Source organism: Lichenostomus cassidix, chromosome 15 (genome assembly GCF_008360975.1).
Source record: "Lichenostomus cassidix isolate B80296 chromosome 15, HeHo_3.0, whole genome shotgun sequence".
Lineage (NCBI taxonomy): Eukaryota > Metazoa > Chordata > Aves > Passeriformes > Meliphagidae > Lichenostomus > Lichenostomus cassidix.
This window is the reverse complement of record NC_139496.1, coordinates 2,579,264-2,594,692: the sequence shown is the minus strand read 5'-3', so window position 1 is coordinate 2,594,692 and position 15,429 is coordinate 2,579,264. Positions and strand designations below refer to the sequence as shown.

General features: G+C 43.6%; 1 protein-coding gene across 5 annotated transcripts; it reads left to right on the top strand.

The window, feature by feature from the left end:
* The first annotated feature begins 309 nt into the window (after positions 1-309).
* Positions 310-14,733, top strand: CCDC62 (coiled-coil domain containing 62). Of its 5 annotated transcripts, none has more exons than XM_085075466.1 (13): positions 310-340; positions 565-709; positions 996-1,188; positions 1,784-1,950; positions 2,229-2,330; positions 2,662-2,833; positions 2,919-3,020; positions 4,001-4,089; positions 4,880-4,980; positions 5,575-6,306; positions 9,332-9,500; positions 10,135-10,263; positions 14,012-14,733. In XM_085075466.1, the coding sequence occupies exons 2-13, from the start codon at positions 674-676 to the stop codon at positions 14,039-14,041; spliced, it is 2,022 nt and encodes a 673-aa protein (XP_084931592.1). In that variant the 5' UTR covers positions 310-340; positions 565-673; the 3' UTR covers positions 14,042-14,733. The 5 variants fall into 5 exon arrangements, with proteins under 5 accessions (XP_084931592.1, XP_084931593.1, XP_084931591.1 ...); XM_085075467.1 differs by having other exon boundaries at positions 328-350; XM_085075465.1 differs by lacking the exon at positions 310-340 and having other exon boundaries at positions 370-709.
* The last annotated feature ends 696 nt before the right edge of the window (positions 14,734-15,429 follow it).

The window sequence follows — 15,429 nt, the reverse complement described above, 5'->3', positions numbered from 1 at the left end:
AGATAACTATCCTTGTAGTTGGAAATAGTGTATTTCAAGAGCTGACTGTATCTCTGTAGTCCTCCCATTTAACGCTGAACAGAGAGGTTGCCTCCAACCCATAACATCCCGCCGGGTTCTTACTCATCCGCTATTAACAACGTTATTAATTATCACATTTTTCTAGCAGCTTCGGGTTAGAGAGAGCTCCGGGTGAAGCGGCCGCGGGACAAGAACCGGCAGCCCCGGGACTCGAACCGGCAGCCCCGGGACTCGAACCGGCAGCCCCAGCAGCGGGGGCGGAGCTTCAGCTAACGGCGGGCGGGGCCGGGCGGTGCCGGTGGGTTGGGGGCTGCCGGCGGTAACGGGGGTAATGGGGCGTAACGGGCAGGGGCGGCGGCGCGGGGGGCATAGGAGGTCCTCGGGTTTCGGAAGGGGCGGACAGCCGGGCGGTTCAGCGGGGGCGACGTGCAGGCCTGCGTGGGCAGAGGGGCCGCTCCCCGCGGTGGGCTCCTCAGGCCTGCGGGAGGCCGCAGGGCCACCCCCGTCCCGCCCCGCTCCGGATAACGCCGCTTGTGCCCCCAGGGTCGGCGGATAACGGGAGTACTGAGCGAGGGAGCCTCCATGCGCAACGTGACATCCTTGAAGTATTCCCGGTTCCACTGCCTGGCAGCGCTCTGCCCCCCCGTCCCCTATGAGTTCATCACTGCTGCCTTCTGCTTCGCCCCAGGTAAAACACCAAAGTGCCGTTAGCAATCCGCTCCGTTTTCGGTAGGAGTGCTGCTGTCACTGTGCTGCTGTCGATTTGAGTCATGGACCACGGGTGGTACCACCTTGTTCTGCAAAGGACTTCAGTCAAGGGCCGCAGGTGGTACCAGAGCATAAAAAAACTTTTTGGAATGGTCTCTATTTATAGTATAAACACAGCTCAACTTAAAATAAAGCCCTCGAGTTTATTATGAGAGAATTTGTCACTTCCTTGTGTTGAAATGCATTCCGTGTCTCACCTTTTATAGGCTTTTAGCCCAGAAAACAAGAGCAGCATAATTAGGAGACAGAGACAAGAACTCAACCTTTTAATTGCGGAGCTGAAGGATCGTGACAGGGAGCTCAATGACATGGTGGCAGTGCATGAGAGACACATTCAGGCCTGGGAAGATGATCGCCAGAAAATACTGGCTTTAGCAGAACGGTGCAGCTCGCTAACCAGTAAGTGTTGCGATGTAAAGAATAAGATCTTGGTCTTGTAAGTGTGTTTCAGGTGCTTTGACCCCTCAATAACAGTTTTGAATCATAAAAGGAACCATTTTGTACCCATCAGCCTGTAAATTTTATTGTCTTTTTCTGAGATCTAAACTTCCACAATGGTGCTGAAGTGATCTGATCTTGAAGGGGATGTGATGATCAGATAACTTTCTTGTTTGAATGTGTAAATTGCTTCTGTGAATTCTTTAAAAAATAATCTGATTAAATCAATGTGGGGGAAGAGAAAGATTTGCAACCTGGTGGTGATTTGCAGAGCCCTGTGCCCTGAGGTTCTGCAGCACAGCTCTGAGCAAACACAAACTACCCAGTGAAACACCTGGTGGCTCTGAGCAGTCTCAGTACAGAGCTCACCGTGCAGTTCCTGTTCCATTTGACCTGGTTAGCCAGGGAATCCTCCTTCAGAATGTGCAACACAAACATCCAGTTCTGAATTGTGTGATTTTAAAACACTGGGTAAAATTATCTCTCAGATTTAAGAAATTGTGTGGCAGCCTCTGAGCTGTGTCCTCACAGATAACCTTGTCCCCTTCCTTTTCAGGTGAGCTGAATGAGAGAAATGCAATTATAAAATCACTGACCAAAAGGTTAAAGTTTTTAGAATCCCAGCAGAATGACAGTAAGATAACACTTCAAAACACACAACAGAAGTTTAAAGAGCTCACTCAGAAAGTAACGGATTCATCTGTTCACTGCCAGGCCCTGGAGGTAGGGGTTGAGTAATGGTCTGGTTTTGCAGTCCATTCATGTACAGGATGCCTGTGATGAATTGTAACATTCCAAAACTAAGACGTGCAGGGTATTAAAACCCTTGATCATGAGCAATTTGGGGAACAATTTTTACTCCAGTTGTCTTTTCTCCATCTCGCTCAGGATCCCACATTGCCATTCATGATGTTTAAATAACATTGTGGATGCATTTACTTGAAAAAAGTAATAACTCTGCCTCGCTGATGTAATAGCTAATGCTTATTTCTGTTCCTTAGGAGAAAAATCAGAGTCTCCACTGCTCAATTTTAGAACTGTCTGCTAAGACAGGCCAGCTGCAAGCAAGGGAACAGGAACTTCTCAATATGCTTCAACTGAAGGTAATATCTGTAACATCTGTCATCTCATGGGCACTAAATGTGATCAAACTGCAGTGCAGTTGTTGCTGACTGTGCCACGAGGCTTCTGGCACTGGTGATCTAACTCATGGTTAATTCTTAGGCATGTTTGAGAAGGGAAAAGTGGACAGCAATAAACGGATTTATTTTCATAAACAAGATTGTTTCCAAGCTTTAATTTTGGGGTTTTTTCCTCAGAAGCTCAGAAGGAAGTCTCTGGATCCCTTTAACTACTGCAGTGGGATGTACTGTTATTTTGTCAAAACCCATCCATGGTATAAAAAATAATAATTCATTCTATTTCATATCTCAGGACAAGGCCTTGCTTGAAACAACTGATCAGATTACTGAGGTTACATCTAAATTTAAATCATTGGAAGGTGCATTGCGTACAGCAAAGTTGGAGGAATTCAGTCGCAACAGAGAACAGCAAGACCTCAAACTGACACTGAACGATGTCTTGTTTCAAGTAAATAGGATGAAAGGTAAATGTTTGTACTGGGCACATAATTTAGGGTAGACCAGCACGATTCCTTTTCACCCTGGGAAATGTTACACTTTGTTTTACAGATGTCCTCTCTGAAAAGATGAAGGAAACCAGCAAGCACCAGGAAGAAATCAGTCACCTGAAACACGAAAATGGCTGCTTGAGGAGTGAGCTTCTACTGGCAGGTAAGGTGGGCAGTTGGCCTTTCATGACTTAGCTTTCAACAGCTCAGAGACTTCTGAGCAGCAATTCACTGCTATCTGTGAAGGAGGCAGTTTGGTATCTACCTTCCTTGCAGTTTAATAAAAGTATATCCCTCGTGTGCCATTTCACTATGGAAGCAATATCTGGGGCTTCTGCAGGGACACTTTATAAAATCTTCTGAAAGCACAAAGTTCACCAAAGTGGTTACACAGGGAAGAGTAAGTGGCTCAGGGGATTCTCTCCTGAAAATGTTGAGGCTTTCTCTTCCCTGTTGCTTTCTTTAGCTGCTGGGTTTGGTTTAGGCTGGTTTAATATGCAGGCCTTGGTAAATTGCATCTTGCTCTCCATAATACCTTTGCTTTGGGTGGAAGAACATCTTGGTACTGTAGTGGATAGGAACGGTTACTGCAGTATTCTTGGTGATAACCATAGAGACCTTGAAAGATTAGGTGGCCAAAGGTGTCCTCTGCTGTGAGATAATTTCCTTGCCTATCATTCTTAGTCTGCTATTGCCTTTGCCAGATATTGGTCCCATATCTCATTATTTGAAAACCAATAGAATTTGGAATTATTTCTCAGCTCTTCCCTGTACTTGCATGAATCAGAATTAATTGACTGAGTTTCCCTTGTCCTTTCCTTTTTGTTTTTCCCTTTTCCCTTTCCCTTTTCTCTTTTCCTTTCCTTTATGAAAAAATTAAATAAATCAGTCAATGAAGCACATTATTGGTGCTTGTAAAATGAAGCCATGTGCTGAGGAAAAGTCCAAGGAAAACACTATTTTTCAGTTGTCTTGTGGGCTTTGTACTCTTTTTTTCTGGAGGAGAAAGAGATCCCATTGATCTTAAGAAAATGTTTTTGTTTCAGTACCGTCTTCCACTGCTACAGATACATTATTAGCAAGTGCACATGCTTTGTGTCTATTCACCTGAAGTAATTAAAAAAATATTTTGTTTTGAAACAGTGGAGGAAGCACAGAGAAAGGATCAACTTTATCGGTTTGCCAAGTCTAAGCAAGTGCGGATGGAAAAAGAATTGTCCAGTTTGCAACAGGTACAGCCCTGATCGTGTTTCTGCTCTGAGGTTAGAAAAGCATTTTCAGTAACATCAGACCTGCGTGGAACAGTGTAAAAAAAATTAGATCTAGATATTATTAAGGAAAAAAAATCTGTTTATGCCTCGCTGGGATCCCTGTAGAATGTTGGTTTGTTTCATTTGGGGTTAAACTGAAAAGCCTGTGGTGCTTCCTGGGAAGTCACGAGAAGGGCAGGAGGATTGGGATTACACACCTACCCAAGGTGAGCTCAGCAGTGTAAGGGACATGGCGTCCTGGCAGATCTGTTTTTCAAGACTTAAACTCTGTGTGTTCACCTGTTCTCAGCTGAGGTTCTCCAGGCATGTTCCATTTTTTAAATTGCAAATAATTGAAGGGTATGTTACCTTCTCCATTAGCTGCACAAAAAAATCCCCTACAGTGAAAGCCGAGTCCCATGATCATCATCCATGTCCTGTAATTCTGTAACTGTGAACAACATAATAACAACATGTATTTACTGTCAGGTAATAGTAATGATACTTTATTTATGGTTCAGCGTGGTTCCATCTTAGGAGCATACTGCAGTTTTCTAATAGAAATCCTGTTTATTGCTACAAAATGTTATTTTGCTAAATAGATGCAGAGATGTCCTTTTAGATTTGGAAATCTTTGTCAATAGTTTGACTAGAGGTATCAGTTTATAAAAGCATTTTGAGGATGTTTTTGGAAGACAAGCAATGATCATCATCTGATGATGATGTTCCTGCACTCCAGTTTTTCACTAATGCCCATCACTGTCTCTAACAGGTTTGTGTAAAACAGCAGCGGGACTTACATTTCCTTCATGTCAACTTGGAGAGCTCTCAGGACTCAAGGCAAACACATGAAAAGCCAGCAAGTGGAAGGAGGTAAAGACATTTTAAAATGTTTTTTTTATTAAATGGTTTGTCCTCAAAGAGAGACTTCACTGTTCAGTCCCAACTAACATCCTAACAGAGGTGTGTGCTGGGTCAGGATGTCTTTGCTGGACTCAACCACAAACATCCAGTGAAGCTGTCAGTACTTTGTTTTTTATTTGGTCAGCAGAGACCATGAACATCAGTCACAGACCAAGTGTTGTAGCAGGCCAGACAGCTCATGATTTTTTTAGAAAGTGAAATAGTCTGGTGGTAGGGGTGTTAATCTGGCTCCCTACTACTTTTGTTTAAAGAGCAAAGTTTATTTTAGGGAGTAAACCTAGGGAATTGGTGCACACCCTGGAGGTTCAGACAGAATCGCCACACTGTATAAAACATGAGGGAACTCTCAGACTGATTTTGAAAAGTAACAGCCAAATCTGGGCAGATCTTCCGTGGGGTTTTGGCAGGATAGAGCTGCCTGGTGGTGTATGAGCTACCACAGAGCCCTGGCAGCAGCCTCTGTTCATGTAGAGCTTTAGGAGTGCACTGGGGGATGCTCTTTACCTGCAGTGTTTCTGACTTGCTTTTGTTGTGCCGTTGTAGCTCAGGGGCGACATTCTCTGCCTCTGAAAGCCCCAGCGACACAGACATGGGTAGGACTGAGGGCAGCCACAGGATGTACGAGGAGTGTGGAACAGTTCCAGAAAGTAGGGTAAAACCCACCCCTGAGATGTGTGAAGTAGATAATAGACAGTTACTGAGTGCATCAGACTTGGAGGAAACTACCTCAGCGTTCTTAAACCGGTGTCAAAAAGTTGTGAAAGGCTTGGCTGTCCCTGCGGAAGAAGGAGAAAAGCAGGATGTTGCATCAAGCTCTGATGAGCTAGACAGTGAAAAATTCCATGAGGCAAACAACACAAGGCCATTGAGAAACAGGGAAATTGGAGAGAATGGAGAGGAAAGCAGAGACCGAAAACCCTTTGAGATGTCTGTAATTCCATATGAGCATTGGTTTAACAATGTAGATTTGCAAAGCACTTTGCTCCAGAGCAACATCACGTCTGATCAAAATGGTAATGAAAACACGACCTGGGAAGAGAGATCTGAAATTGAGTCTGGCCTAAAAAGCAGTGAGACTCCTGTGACTTGCCAGTCTGAATCTGATTCCGGTATTAATAACTTCATCATAAATAAAGAAGGACGATGGAGGCCACTGTCAGATCTGGAATGGTTGGAGATTTTCAAACCCAAAAAAAGAGGTGGAGATAGATGCCAAGGAAAAGATCACAGCTGTTTCGAGACTGCACAAAAGATGAAATGTACCTGCTCCAAAAGGTTATGAGTTTGTTGCCTTTAAGAAATAAGTATAAGCTAGAGTTATGTAGAAACTTAGGTGTATAAGCTCTCTATTATCTCAAGCTGTGTTTAAAGTAACTGTTGTTTTAAAATTAGTCTTCCAACTTGAAAAGTAACAATTTTAAAATAAAAATAGCTCTTAAAGTATCTTGATTCTATTTTTATGCATTTATTTTTTTCCCATCTCTTATCCCCAAGAGCTGTGTGGGCAGGAGAAGCTGCAATAACATATAACTTAGCCAAATAAACTAATTGAGAAAATCTTACGATTTTTTAAAATCCCAGGTGTTGCTTGTAACTCTGGTGAGTAAAATATATTCTGACCAGAGTTGGGCTTGTACAGTGATGTTTCTGTGAGGCAAGAAACAGATCCAGGTTTTGTGTGATGCTTTAGTGACTGTGTTATGTCTGTTGAGAAATCACACCGTGGCTGGGCAAGAATGTAGGACACAGCTCTGAGCACAGGCTGCTGCCTCTGTCAGAGCAAGAAATGAGATGGCAAGATTTAAAGGACAGCAATCTGTCCACTCTCCAGTTCTGTATGGGACTCTATCCCTCTGTTTGTGCTGTGGGAGGAAAAGGACATGGTTGGGGACAAGCAGAATGAGGTTTCTAAAGCTGAGAAGTGTCAGAAGAAGACTCAGGTGTCTCAGTGGTGTTGGAATGTCTCCAAGATAAAAATGCTGCTCTGCATTTACAAAAGTGGCTTTGTGCCTGCACAAGCAAAGGCATTCAGAGCTGGGTCTTGCTGTGGATTTGTTCTGTTGGTTCCTCTATTTCCTTGAAAAAAATTGATTTACCAGCTCTATTTTAGAAGGATTTCTGAAGTTTCACAGTGATTTCAGAGCTGCCTTTTAGCCAGAGGAGGATTCTTCCAGCTGGTAGTTTGACAAGCACAGTAAATGAACAGCTGTTTAAACCTGCTAACAGTGTTTGCCAGTCTGCCCAGCATCCAAACAGATTAATGTTATGGAGTGGAAAGATCTGATGTATGGATGCTTTCATTCTGTGTGGCTTTTGAATCAGAAATACTGTAGAAATTGTTGCTGCAGTGAGACAAACCTGTTCAGAAACAAGGTGAATGGGCAGCCATTGAAAAAGAATGCTGTCCTGGCACATTCCCACGTGCCTTAGCTGAGCTTCACACGCCGTGTGGGCTCTCTCTGATTTCCACTGCCTATAAATCATTGAAAAGACTCCACTCCCCTTCTGTCTACCCTGACCTTTCTTATCTACGCCCCCAGCAGCGCCAATGACACACTGCCATCCCTCCAAATCCCTTTTGAGGCTGGATCATGAAAGCTGCTTTCACTTTTTGTCTTGTCCTATTTGTCTTGTCCTTGAGTGAATTTTAAGGCAAAAGGAACAAATTCAACCTGGGCAATGCAGCTAGAACAGACATCCTGCAGTAAGGGGGGTGCTGTGCTACCCATTTGGGATTTGCTGCTGAGCTATCCAGTTTTCTTGATGCCCACATTTGGTCCTGGGGCCCTGCTAATTGGAGATGGATTGACTCAGTGCAAATCCCTGACTGTCTGCTCTCCAGCCTCTGCTGACTCGGATTTGCCAGGCCATAAATCCTCGCCCGTAAATGGGAGGAAGGCAGGAGTATTGCCTCTGTGAAGGGATTAATGGCAGAGACCAAACACAGCATTCCTCCTGGGACTTGAATCTGGATCCTCCAGTTTTCTGTTGCTGCTTTCATAGTGCTGATGATGTAGTTTGTGTTTAGGGAAGGGTGCTGGCACCTCCTTGTCAGCCCAGCAAATATTTTTGCCATGAGTTCCTGAATTCTGGAACAGCCAACAAGGAGGCTGTTAACAGTCAAATACCTTCCCCAACAGCAAAGGGGATTGTGAAATCCCAGAGTGCAGGAATAATTTCTGTGTGCTCTGACTTGGTGACTTCATTTATGTTGGGTCAACGTTTGCTGCCTTTGGATTTTTATCTCAGTTCTCATTTTAAAGATGGAGCATCAGCAGGTACTTGTTCAGTCTGCTCAGGCTGAACTAAGCCACCCATTCCTCAGCCATTCCCCTGCCCCAAAATCAAACCTGTTTCCCTTTCCCTCCCATCCTGTGTGTTCTCCAGGACAGGCCATGCTCACCTCATCTCTTCACCTCCCTGTTCCAAGCTGCTGCAGCTTGTTCCCTCACATCTCCACAGAACCTTTCCTTGTCAGAAGCACACAGACTTTTCTCTCTTAAAAGAGAGCCTGTGTTATCCCAGTGTTTTATGGGGGAAGTGAAATGGGACACAGCAGACACTTGTGAGCTGGACTCTCAGGGTTTTTCCTAGATTGAATGTAATTTAAAATTATGTCTATTTTAGTCTTGCCCAGGTATGGAATGCATTGTTACACCAAAATAAGTATCTAAAGAATATCTAATGAAATATTATCAATTCAAAGATAGTATTTTCTTCAAAATACACATATTTTTTCATGATTTGCCAATCCAGGCAGGGCTAGTATTTTGCTTCTGCTATGTTCAGAAGCTGATAAATATAGTTTGCTCCTGCATTTAAAAATAAATAAACTCAAGCCTCTTTGGGAAAGCTCTCCTGTGATCTCTGAAGTGAGATGATGACTGTAAAACACAGTGAAATTCCCTTGAAATACACACCTACAACTGTTAATTTGCCTAATGGTTGATTAAAACAAAAAAGGGAGTTGGGTGTGAGAGAAAAGCGAGTAGCAGAGTATTGAGAAGAACAAAGTATTGCCTTTCTTGTGCTCTTTGCAAGGTTAAATACACACTGAAGCACATGCTCATGGAGCTGGTTGAGACTGGTTGAATGTCAAACCCTTGTCCTCAGAGGATGAAACTGATCTAGGGAAGCTGTTAAACATCGGAATGCTCTGAGGAGCAGGGTAATCTCCCAAACTTCTTGGTTTCCTTGGCTCAGGGCCCACAGTTACTCATGTTGTCCCACAAATTTCCCTTGAAAGTTTAAAAAGGATGGTGATACTGTTTCTACCAACGTCTTAATTTTTTTTTAACAGTGCAGAAAACGTGGATCTGAACTCCTACCGCTTGGCTTCTCCCCGCTTGACATCCACTCAGAAGAGCGACATGACTCAAAGTTCCGGGAACTTGTCTGGTGAAGACACCCCTCTGGATATCAGTGACCTGGCAGTGACTAAACCAACAAACATAAACTACATGAACACAGTCAGTATCTTATTGCACAACATCCTTGACTGATTTTAAGGGGAATTATGGGGAATTATGAGTGATGGTAGGAATGCAAATGTCTCGCAGCGTGGAAGAACTGGGGACTCAAGTGATGGGGGCAGCAGGCTTATGGTAAAGATGGTAGCATATTTTAAAAATATGTCCTTGTTGTCTCAATATGTTTTGGACAGCTTAAATATAAATCAGTTTTTTAAAAATGAAAAATGTTTTGGAATTAAAAGCTTCAGGAAAAAGGATGCTGGCTGACTGGTAATTCCACTAAATATCTGGGTACACATGGATACAGTTATCAGAAGCTGTTGAACATTGTTTCTTTCCTGTTCTGCTTGGTTTTCCCTCTTTCTAATGTCTTTATTCTCCCCTTTATCCCTGAAGTACCTCTCCTGTGTGTGCTCCATATACACACCTGTGAAAATCTGTTAAAAATGACACTAGGAAAGAGCTGTGTGTTCACCGGAAACACCAGCAGTCAGACAGAGTCTGTTACATTGCAGTATTTTGAACAGAAACATTTCAAAATCAAAATGCTGTTTCTTGGTGTGTTACGATTCTTTGAAATACTCCAAAAAAGACCCTTCCATAACTTTGGCTCCCTCTCTGTGTCCTGCAGGACACCAACTCCCTGTTCAGGAGGCTGGAGAGCTCGTTGGCACAGTCGCGACAGATGCTAGTTGATCTGGAGCTCAACCTTCTCCACGCAAGCCCTTCCTGCATTCCCAACCCCATCAACATGAATAAGGTACAGATTGCTCTCCCAGGACTAGGGTGAGGTGCTCAGGAATACTGATTGGGAACATCCTTCCCTTGTGCTTGGCTTGTACTGCATTAGCAAAGCATGAGGAGGATATTGGTTATGAAGAGACAATTCCTGCATGCCTTAGTGCTTGAATTTTTTATAGGATTTTGTCTGGCTGCTCAAGGTCATGACAGGATTTGACTTCTGCATGTGTCTAAACAGATGGAAGGAAGAAGTCATTTTGGGGCAAGCTGTAGGAGGTCTAGAAAAAAGGGAACACTGGTTCTTTCTCACTTGAAGCAAATGAGATGATTTCTCAGGCTCAGCACACACTCACTACTCTGCTGTCCCAGACACTCACAGTCAGAACTGGTTTATTAATATATTCATGGAAAGGAGGGCAGTATAGGGAATAGGTGGTATGTAGGATAGTTGTGGGTATTAATTTAAACCAGAAACTCAGCTTAAATAAATTTAAAGTTTTTGTGGGTTAAGAGTTTTAGCTCCTTCATTGCAGGGTCAGAGAATATATTCAGTGGTCAAAGAAAAGAAACTGTATGTAGCTGTCATGGCAGTTTATTTTATGAGCACAAGTGCTGATAAAGTTCCTGTTGAGTATTTGGGCAGTAGAAATAATCAGAGAAAGGGTCACTTGTTTGCTGGATAAATATCCATAAGAATTTCTCTGTGTTTGACAAGGACATTGTACCATTTGTCCCTAGAAATGAGTACACTTGTGCTGGTGTATATCCCAAAGGGAGGATTTAGGCTCCTGGTTTCAGTGCTGAACCCTCGTCTTCATCCTCACCCACATCACCTCCCTCCAAAAAGTTGCACTCCTTTTAGCCTTGGATGAACTTGACCAGAACAACATTACTGTAAGGAGCAGACAAAGCCATTTTTATAACATTCTGAACCATAAAACCTTCGCTGTGCTGGGCCTGACTGACAGAGTGTAAAGGTTGTGTGCCAGCGTTTGCATAAACTGAAAGGATATTTTGTTCAGAAGTTCCTCTGCAGGATTTCATTCAGCAGCAAAGACAGCAGCAGTTTAGTCTTTTGCAAAGACTCCTGAGTAGGAGGATTCCTGAAAAGCTCCCGACAACACAGTGCTTGCTTGTGGCTCTTGCCCAGCCCCATCAGCTGTCTGGCTCCTGCTCACTGCTTGGCACGTCACAGCTCGGCTACTCCGGCTGCCCATGACTCTGCTTTAGAATCTGATGCTGCATTTTTCAGCTTGGAAATTGGCTTTTCCTTCAGAATGGGTGCTTTAGTGGATAGGAAATAAAGCAGGCTCATGTGTAGTGGAAGGAGCAGATCCTGAGACACATCTGCAGAACTTTGATCTGCTTTCAGAGCGGTTCTGGGCAAAAACTCGTCAAGCGTGTTTGAGTTAATCTATGCAGGCCAACTAACCTGTGCTTAAAACCAGGCTTACCTGGGGCTGTTTTAACCCGAGCTTTAGAACATAATAAATATAAAATACAGCCTTTAGAATTTAATCAGGAGGAATTTGTACGTGTTGGATTCTGTGCCCTGCTTGGGGGAGAGAGGAGAAGAGGGAATTAAGAAGTGTACCCCTGCTGCTCACCAGCTTGAACCTGGCAGCTCTGGAAATTTTATTCTCTGAGTCCTTTGATTTCTGTGTAGTGTTTTTACATTACAATGGAGACAACAGAACTTGCAGAAACTCTTCACAGAAGGCAGTTATCTGCTGCAGAAGAAAGAGATGCTAAGCTTTCTTTTTTTCTCTGCAATGTTCCCTGAGCATGAAGGTGTTCTCAGCTTGATCTTTTTTTGTTTGCTTCCCTCTTTATAAATGCATCTGCAATATTAATACACCTTATGGATTTCTGAGATGGGCCTGGCAGAGGATTCTAAGTGCATTTCCAATAAAACTCTTGTAAGTACTGTAAGAGCAAACAGATATTAAGACAGCAAGTAGTTCCTGTAGTCAAATAATTAAACTTTTCTCAAGCATATTCCTCATCCTCAGGGCAGTCAGGTCTCACAGCTCCATTCCCCAGTACCTGCACTCTCCTTATTGTAGTTAAAACCCTTCTGTGTGTTACAGATAACAGGATCAAGGATGTGAACCATGTTGAATGAGAGATTGGGAAGTTTTTTCCAGTGCCAAGGCCAAGGGCTGTTTTAGGATATTGTTTCTGGGCTGAGAGCCCCAAAAGTAGAATGTATTGAATAGAACTGTTTCAGAATATCCAAAGCAGCCTTGCCCACAGCAGATTGTTTTTTCTTTTTGAATCAGGAAATTTCTCACTCTCTGATTATTTGTTCTATTGTGGATTAGATGCTTGCAATAGGCACCACCTTGTCTGGTTCTGAGGACAAAAGAGTAACCCGATATGGTTAAAATCCTGAACACCACATGAAACTGGATAAGAACCAGCAACAATGAGGAAGAAAACTGGCAAAAAAAATAAGTCTCCCAGTGCTGACACAACCTGAGCTCATGCCTGCAAAGGGAGGTTAACCCACAGCCAGCTGGGCTGTGACCATGTGTGGCACTGGGCTTCTCTTGTGGATCAGCCTCGAGCCAGTGGTGCTCAGTTCTCTCTTGGCTATTCCAGCTGCAATCCCTGAGCTGTTTCTGCCCTGTGCAGCCAAACCTGCTGTGCCCTGGGGAGTCAGGGTGGTTTGCAGCACCCTCGTGTTCTGCTGGTTCTGCATTGAGCCTGGAGACACTGAGTCTTCTCTCCAAACCCTTTGGCTCTGCGGAGTGCAGCTGATGGGGCACTTGGAGGAGATGGATGCTGAGTAGCTGGAATCCCAAACCTTACTCTGCTGTAACGTCACTATGCAGAGAGCTCTTCTTTTCCTAAAAAGAGCCCTGAGGTAAAAGCAGCCGGAGGTTTTGTAGGCTGAAGCCAGCACTGTGACTTGCATCCTGAAACCACTGATGTTACAAAGCTTCAGGAGCAAATCCCCAAAAGTGCTGAGCCCCATGCTGAGGCAGCAGAGTGGTGAGAGCACGCTGAGCCTACAGAAATAGTCACATTTGCCTCAAGTGTGAAAGAGCTGGTGGAACAAACACACCACAATCCACTGTAGATCCATGACAAGAATGAGTGTCTCTGCGAGTCACTGGCTAATGCATAATTCTCATTTTCTTTGTGTGTTAAAAGGCAGTGAATCACTGTGATCAGTTAGATCTGAAGGAGAGCAGGTCCAGAAATAACTAAACATTTGTGCAGTTCCATATACAGAAGTAACTGAATTGATTTTGGTTGTGTTTGTTTGGTTTTAAATTGCTTTGAAGCACATTTGAGGGGAGGTGCACTGACAAACATTAGGGTAATTTCCTCCCTAGCTGCCAGTGATTTAGCCATTCTCATCAGTCAGTTGTGTGCCTCTAGAGAGAGGTTGGGTGGGGGGGGTTGAAGAACTCAGGAGGAAAGCAGTGAGTAAAAAGCTATATTCAGTTTTGGACACAGCAGCGTGTGGCACTGCTCATAAATGGTGATTCACTGGCTGGCCTGGGGCACAAAGATCACTCCTTTCCCCAAAGCCAGCTGGAAAGGTTTTATTTCCCAACACCCCAGTGGTGGCCCTGAGACTGTTGTGTTTCTGTGAAGTACTTTGTTTACCTTTTCCTCTTTATATTTTTACTCTGTGTTCTTAATCTGTTTGCAGTCTGAAAACGTGTGTAGTAAATTGACATACGTGTGGTTGCTTCAGATATTTCAGAGGAAATGCTCCTGCTTTTTAATAAAAATCTTTTCATTTTCTGCAGAGGAAGAAGTTGTTTCCAATAGAGAAGTAATTCTGAGGACTGAAGATCATCGACCCAGCAGCTGCGATGGAAAGTTACCTCATTTTCTTCTGTGGTCCTCCTGAGTGTTTGAAAGACTCACAAGTGGCAAAAAGATGTGACTCTGAGGGAATGTATTTTATCTTGAAATAAAACATAGAATTATGCCAAGATTAACAAAGCTATTTTTATAGCTGAGAGCTCAGGTTAAACACTAGCTTGTTTTTTAAGAATCTGAAGTGTGTATTTATTACAACATAGGAACTATTTTTTTATGGTAGCTCAGAAATATTTATAGAGTATGACACAGCCAAGCATTCTTTTTTTTTTTTTAGCATATTGTTTTTGTTCTGGATTTCTTGCCTTGTAGAGAGAGATGAATAATGTTTATAGGAAGTTCCCAATTAGTGTTGTATGCAGGAACTGCCTTCAGTGTTGTTGAAATGGGAAAGCTGTCACCCACAAGAGGGGCAGAACAACTTTCCATGCTCAGGAACTGGTTCCTGCAACAAAAGTTTATGGAATCAGGTGTGTATGGCCTCTGTTTGCACTGTAGAGCAGTAGCCTAGTATGAAGTGACCTCTTTTTAGCACCCAAACTGGATTTATCTTTGCTGATTGGGCAAGACGTGCTGTTATCACAATTTGAATTTATTTTTTAACTAAGAGATCCAATAAGCTAATAAAGGTGATACCTTGTTGTGATACCTTCTCGCCCATTTAACACACTGTCCAGCACATTTAGTACCTAATTTCTGACACTCCTGAGCACAGACACGAGTGGGGTGCTCGCTCCTGTGCAGGTTGGGAGCACTTTGGGACACCAGTGCCCCTCCCACAGCCCTGTGCCAGCGTTTTTCCTGTGTGGGGGCAGCCAAGGGTGGGAGTCTCAGCTCCATCCACTGCCAGCAATTATTGCAGTGAAACACAACACTTGGTGGATTCCCCTTGTTAACTCTTTCATATAATTTTCCGCTTTCTCTCTAATTACCCCAGTGCCAGCCTTTCCTCCAGGTATTAATGGCCCCAGAATTAGGTGACCAATTCTGACCAGAGCTGCTGTTCTCCAGACTCTTTCCATGTTGCTTGCCAGCGTTACCCAGAGAGGGAAGCTCAGCTGCTCCAGCTCTTTCCAAGTTTCCTCAAGCCTTTACAGTGTATTTATTCCTCTACCTGCACAGAACCTGCTCAGGCTCCATCCTCAGAATCTCCTGCTGTGAGTATGACAAAACTCCCCCTAAAAAGCCAATGATAACAATGCCATGATGCTCACCCTGAAGCTGTCCAGCAGCTACTCAGAGAAATTGGTGCAACTTCCAAGCAGGAGCTGCGTGTTCTGGTTTAAATGTGTTTCAGGTTACTGGATGAAGTCACTGAGTTTAAACCCCTTGAGAGTTTAAA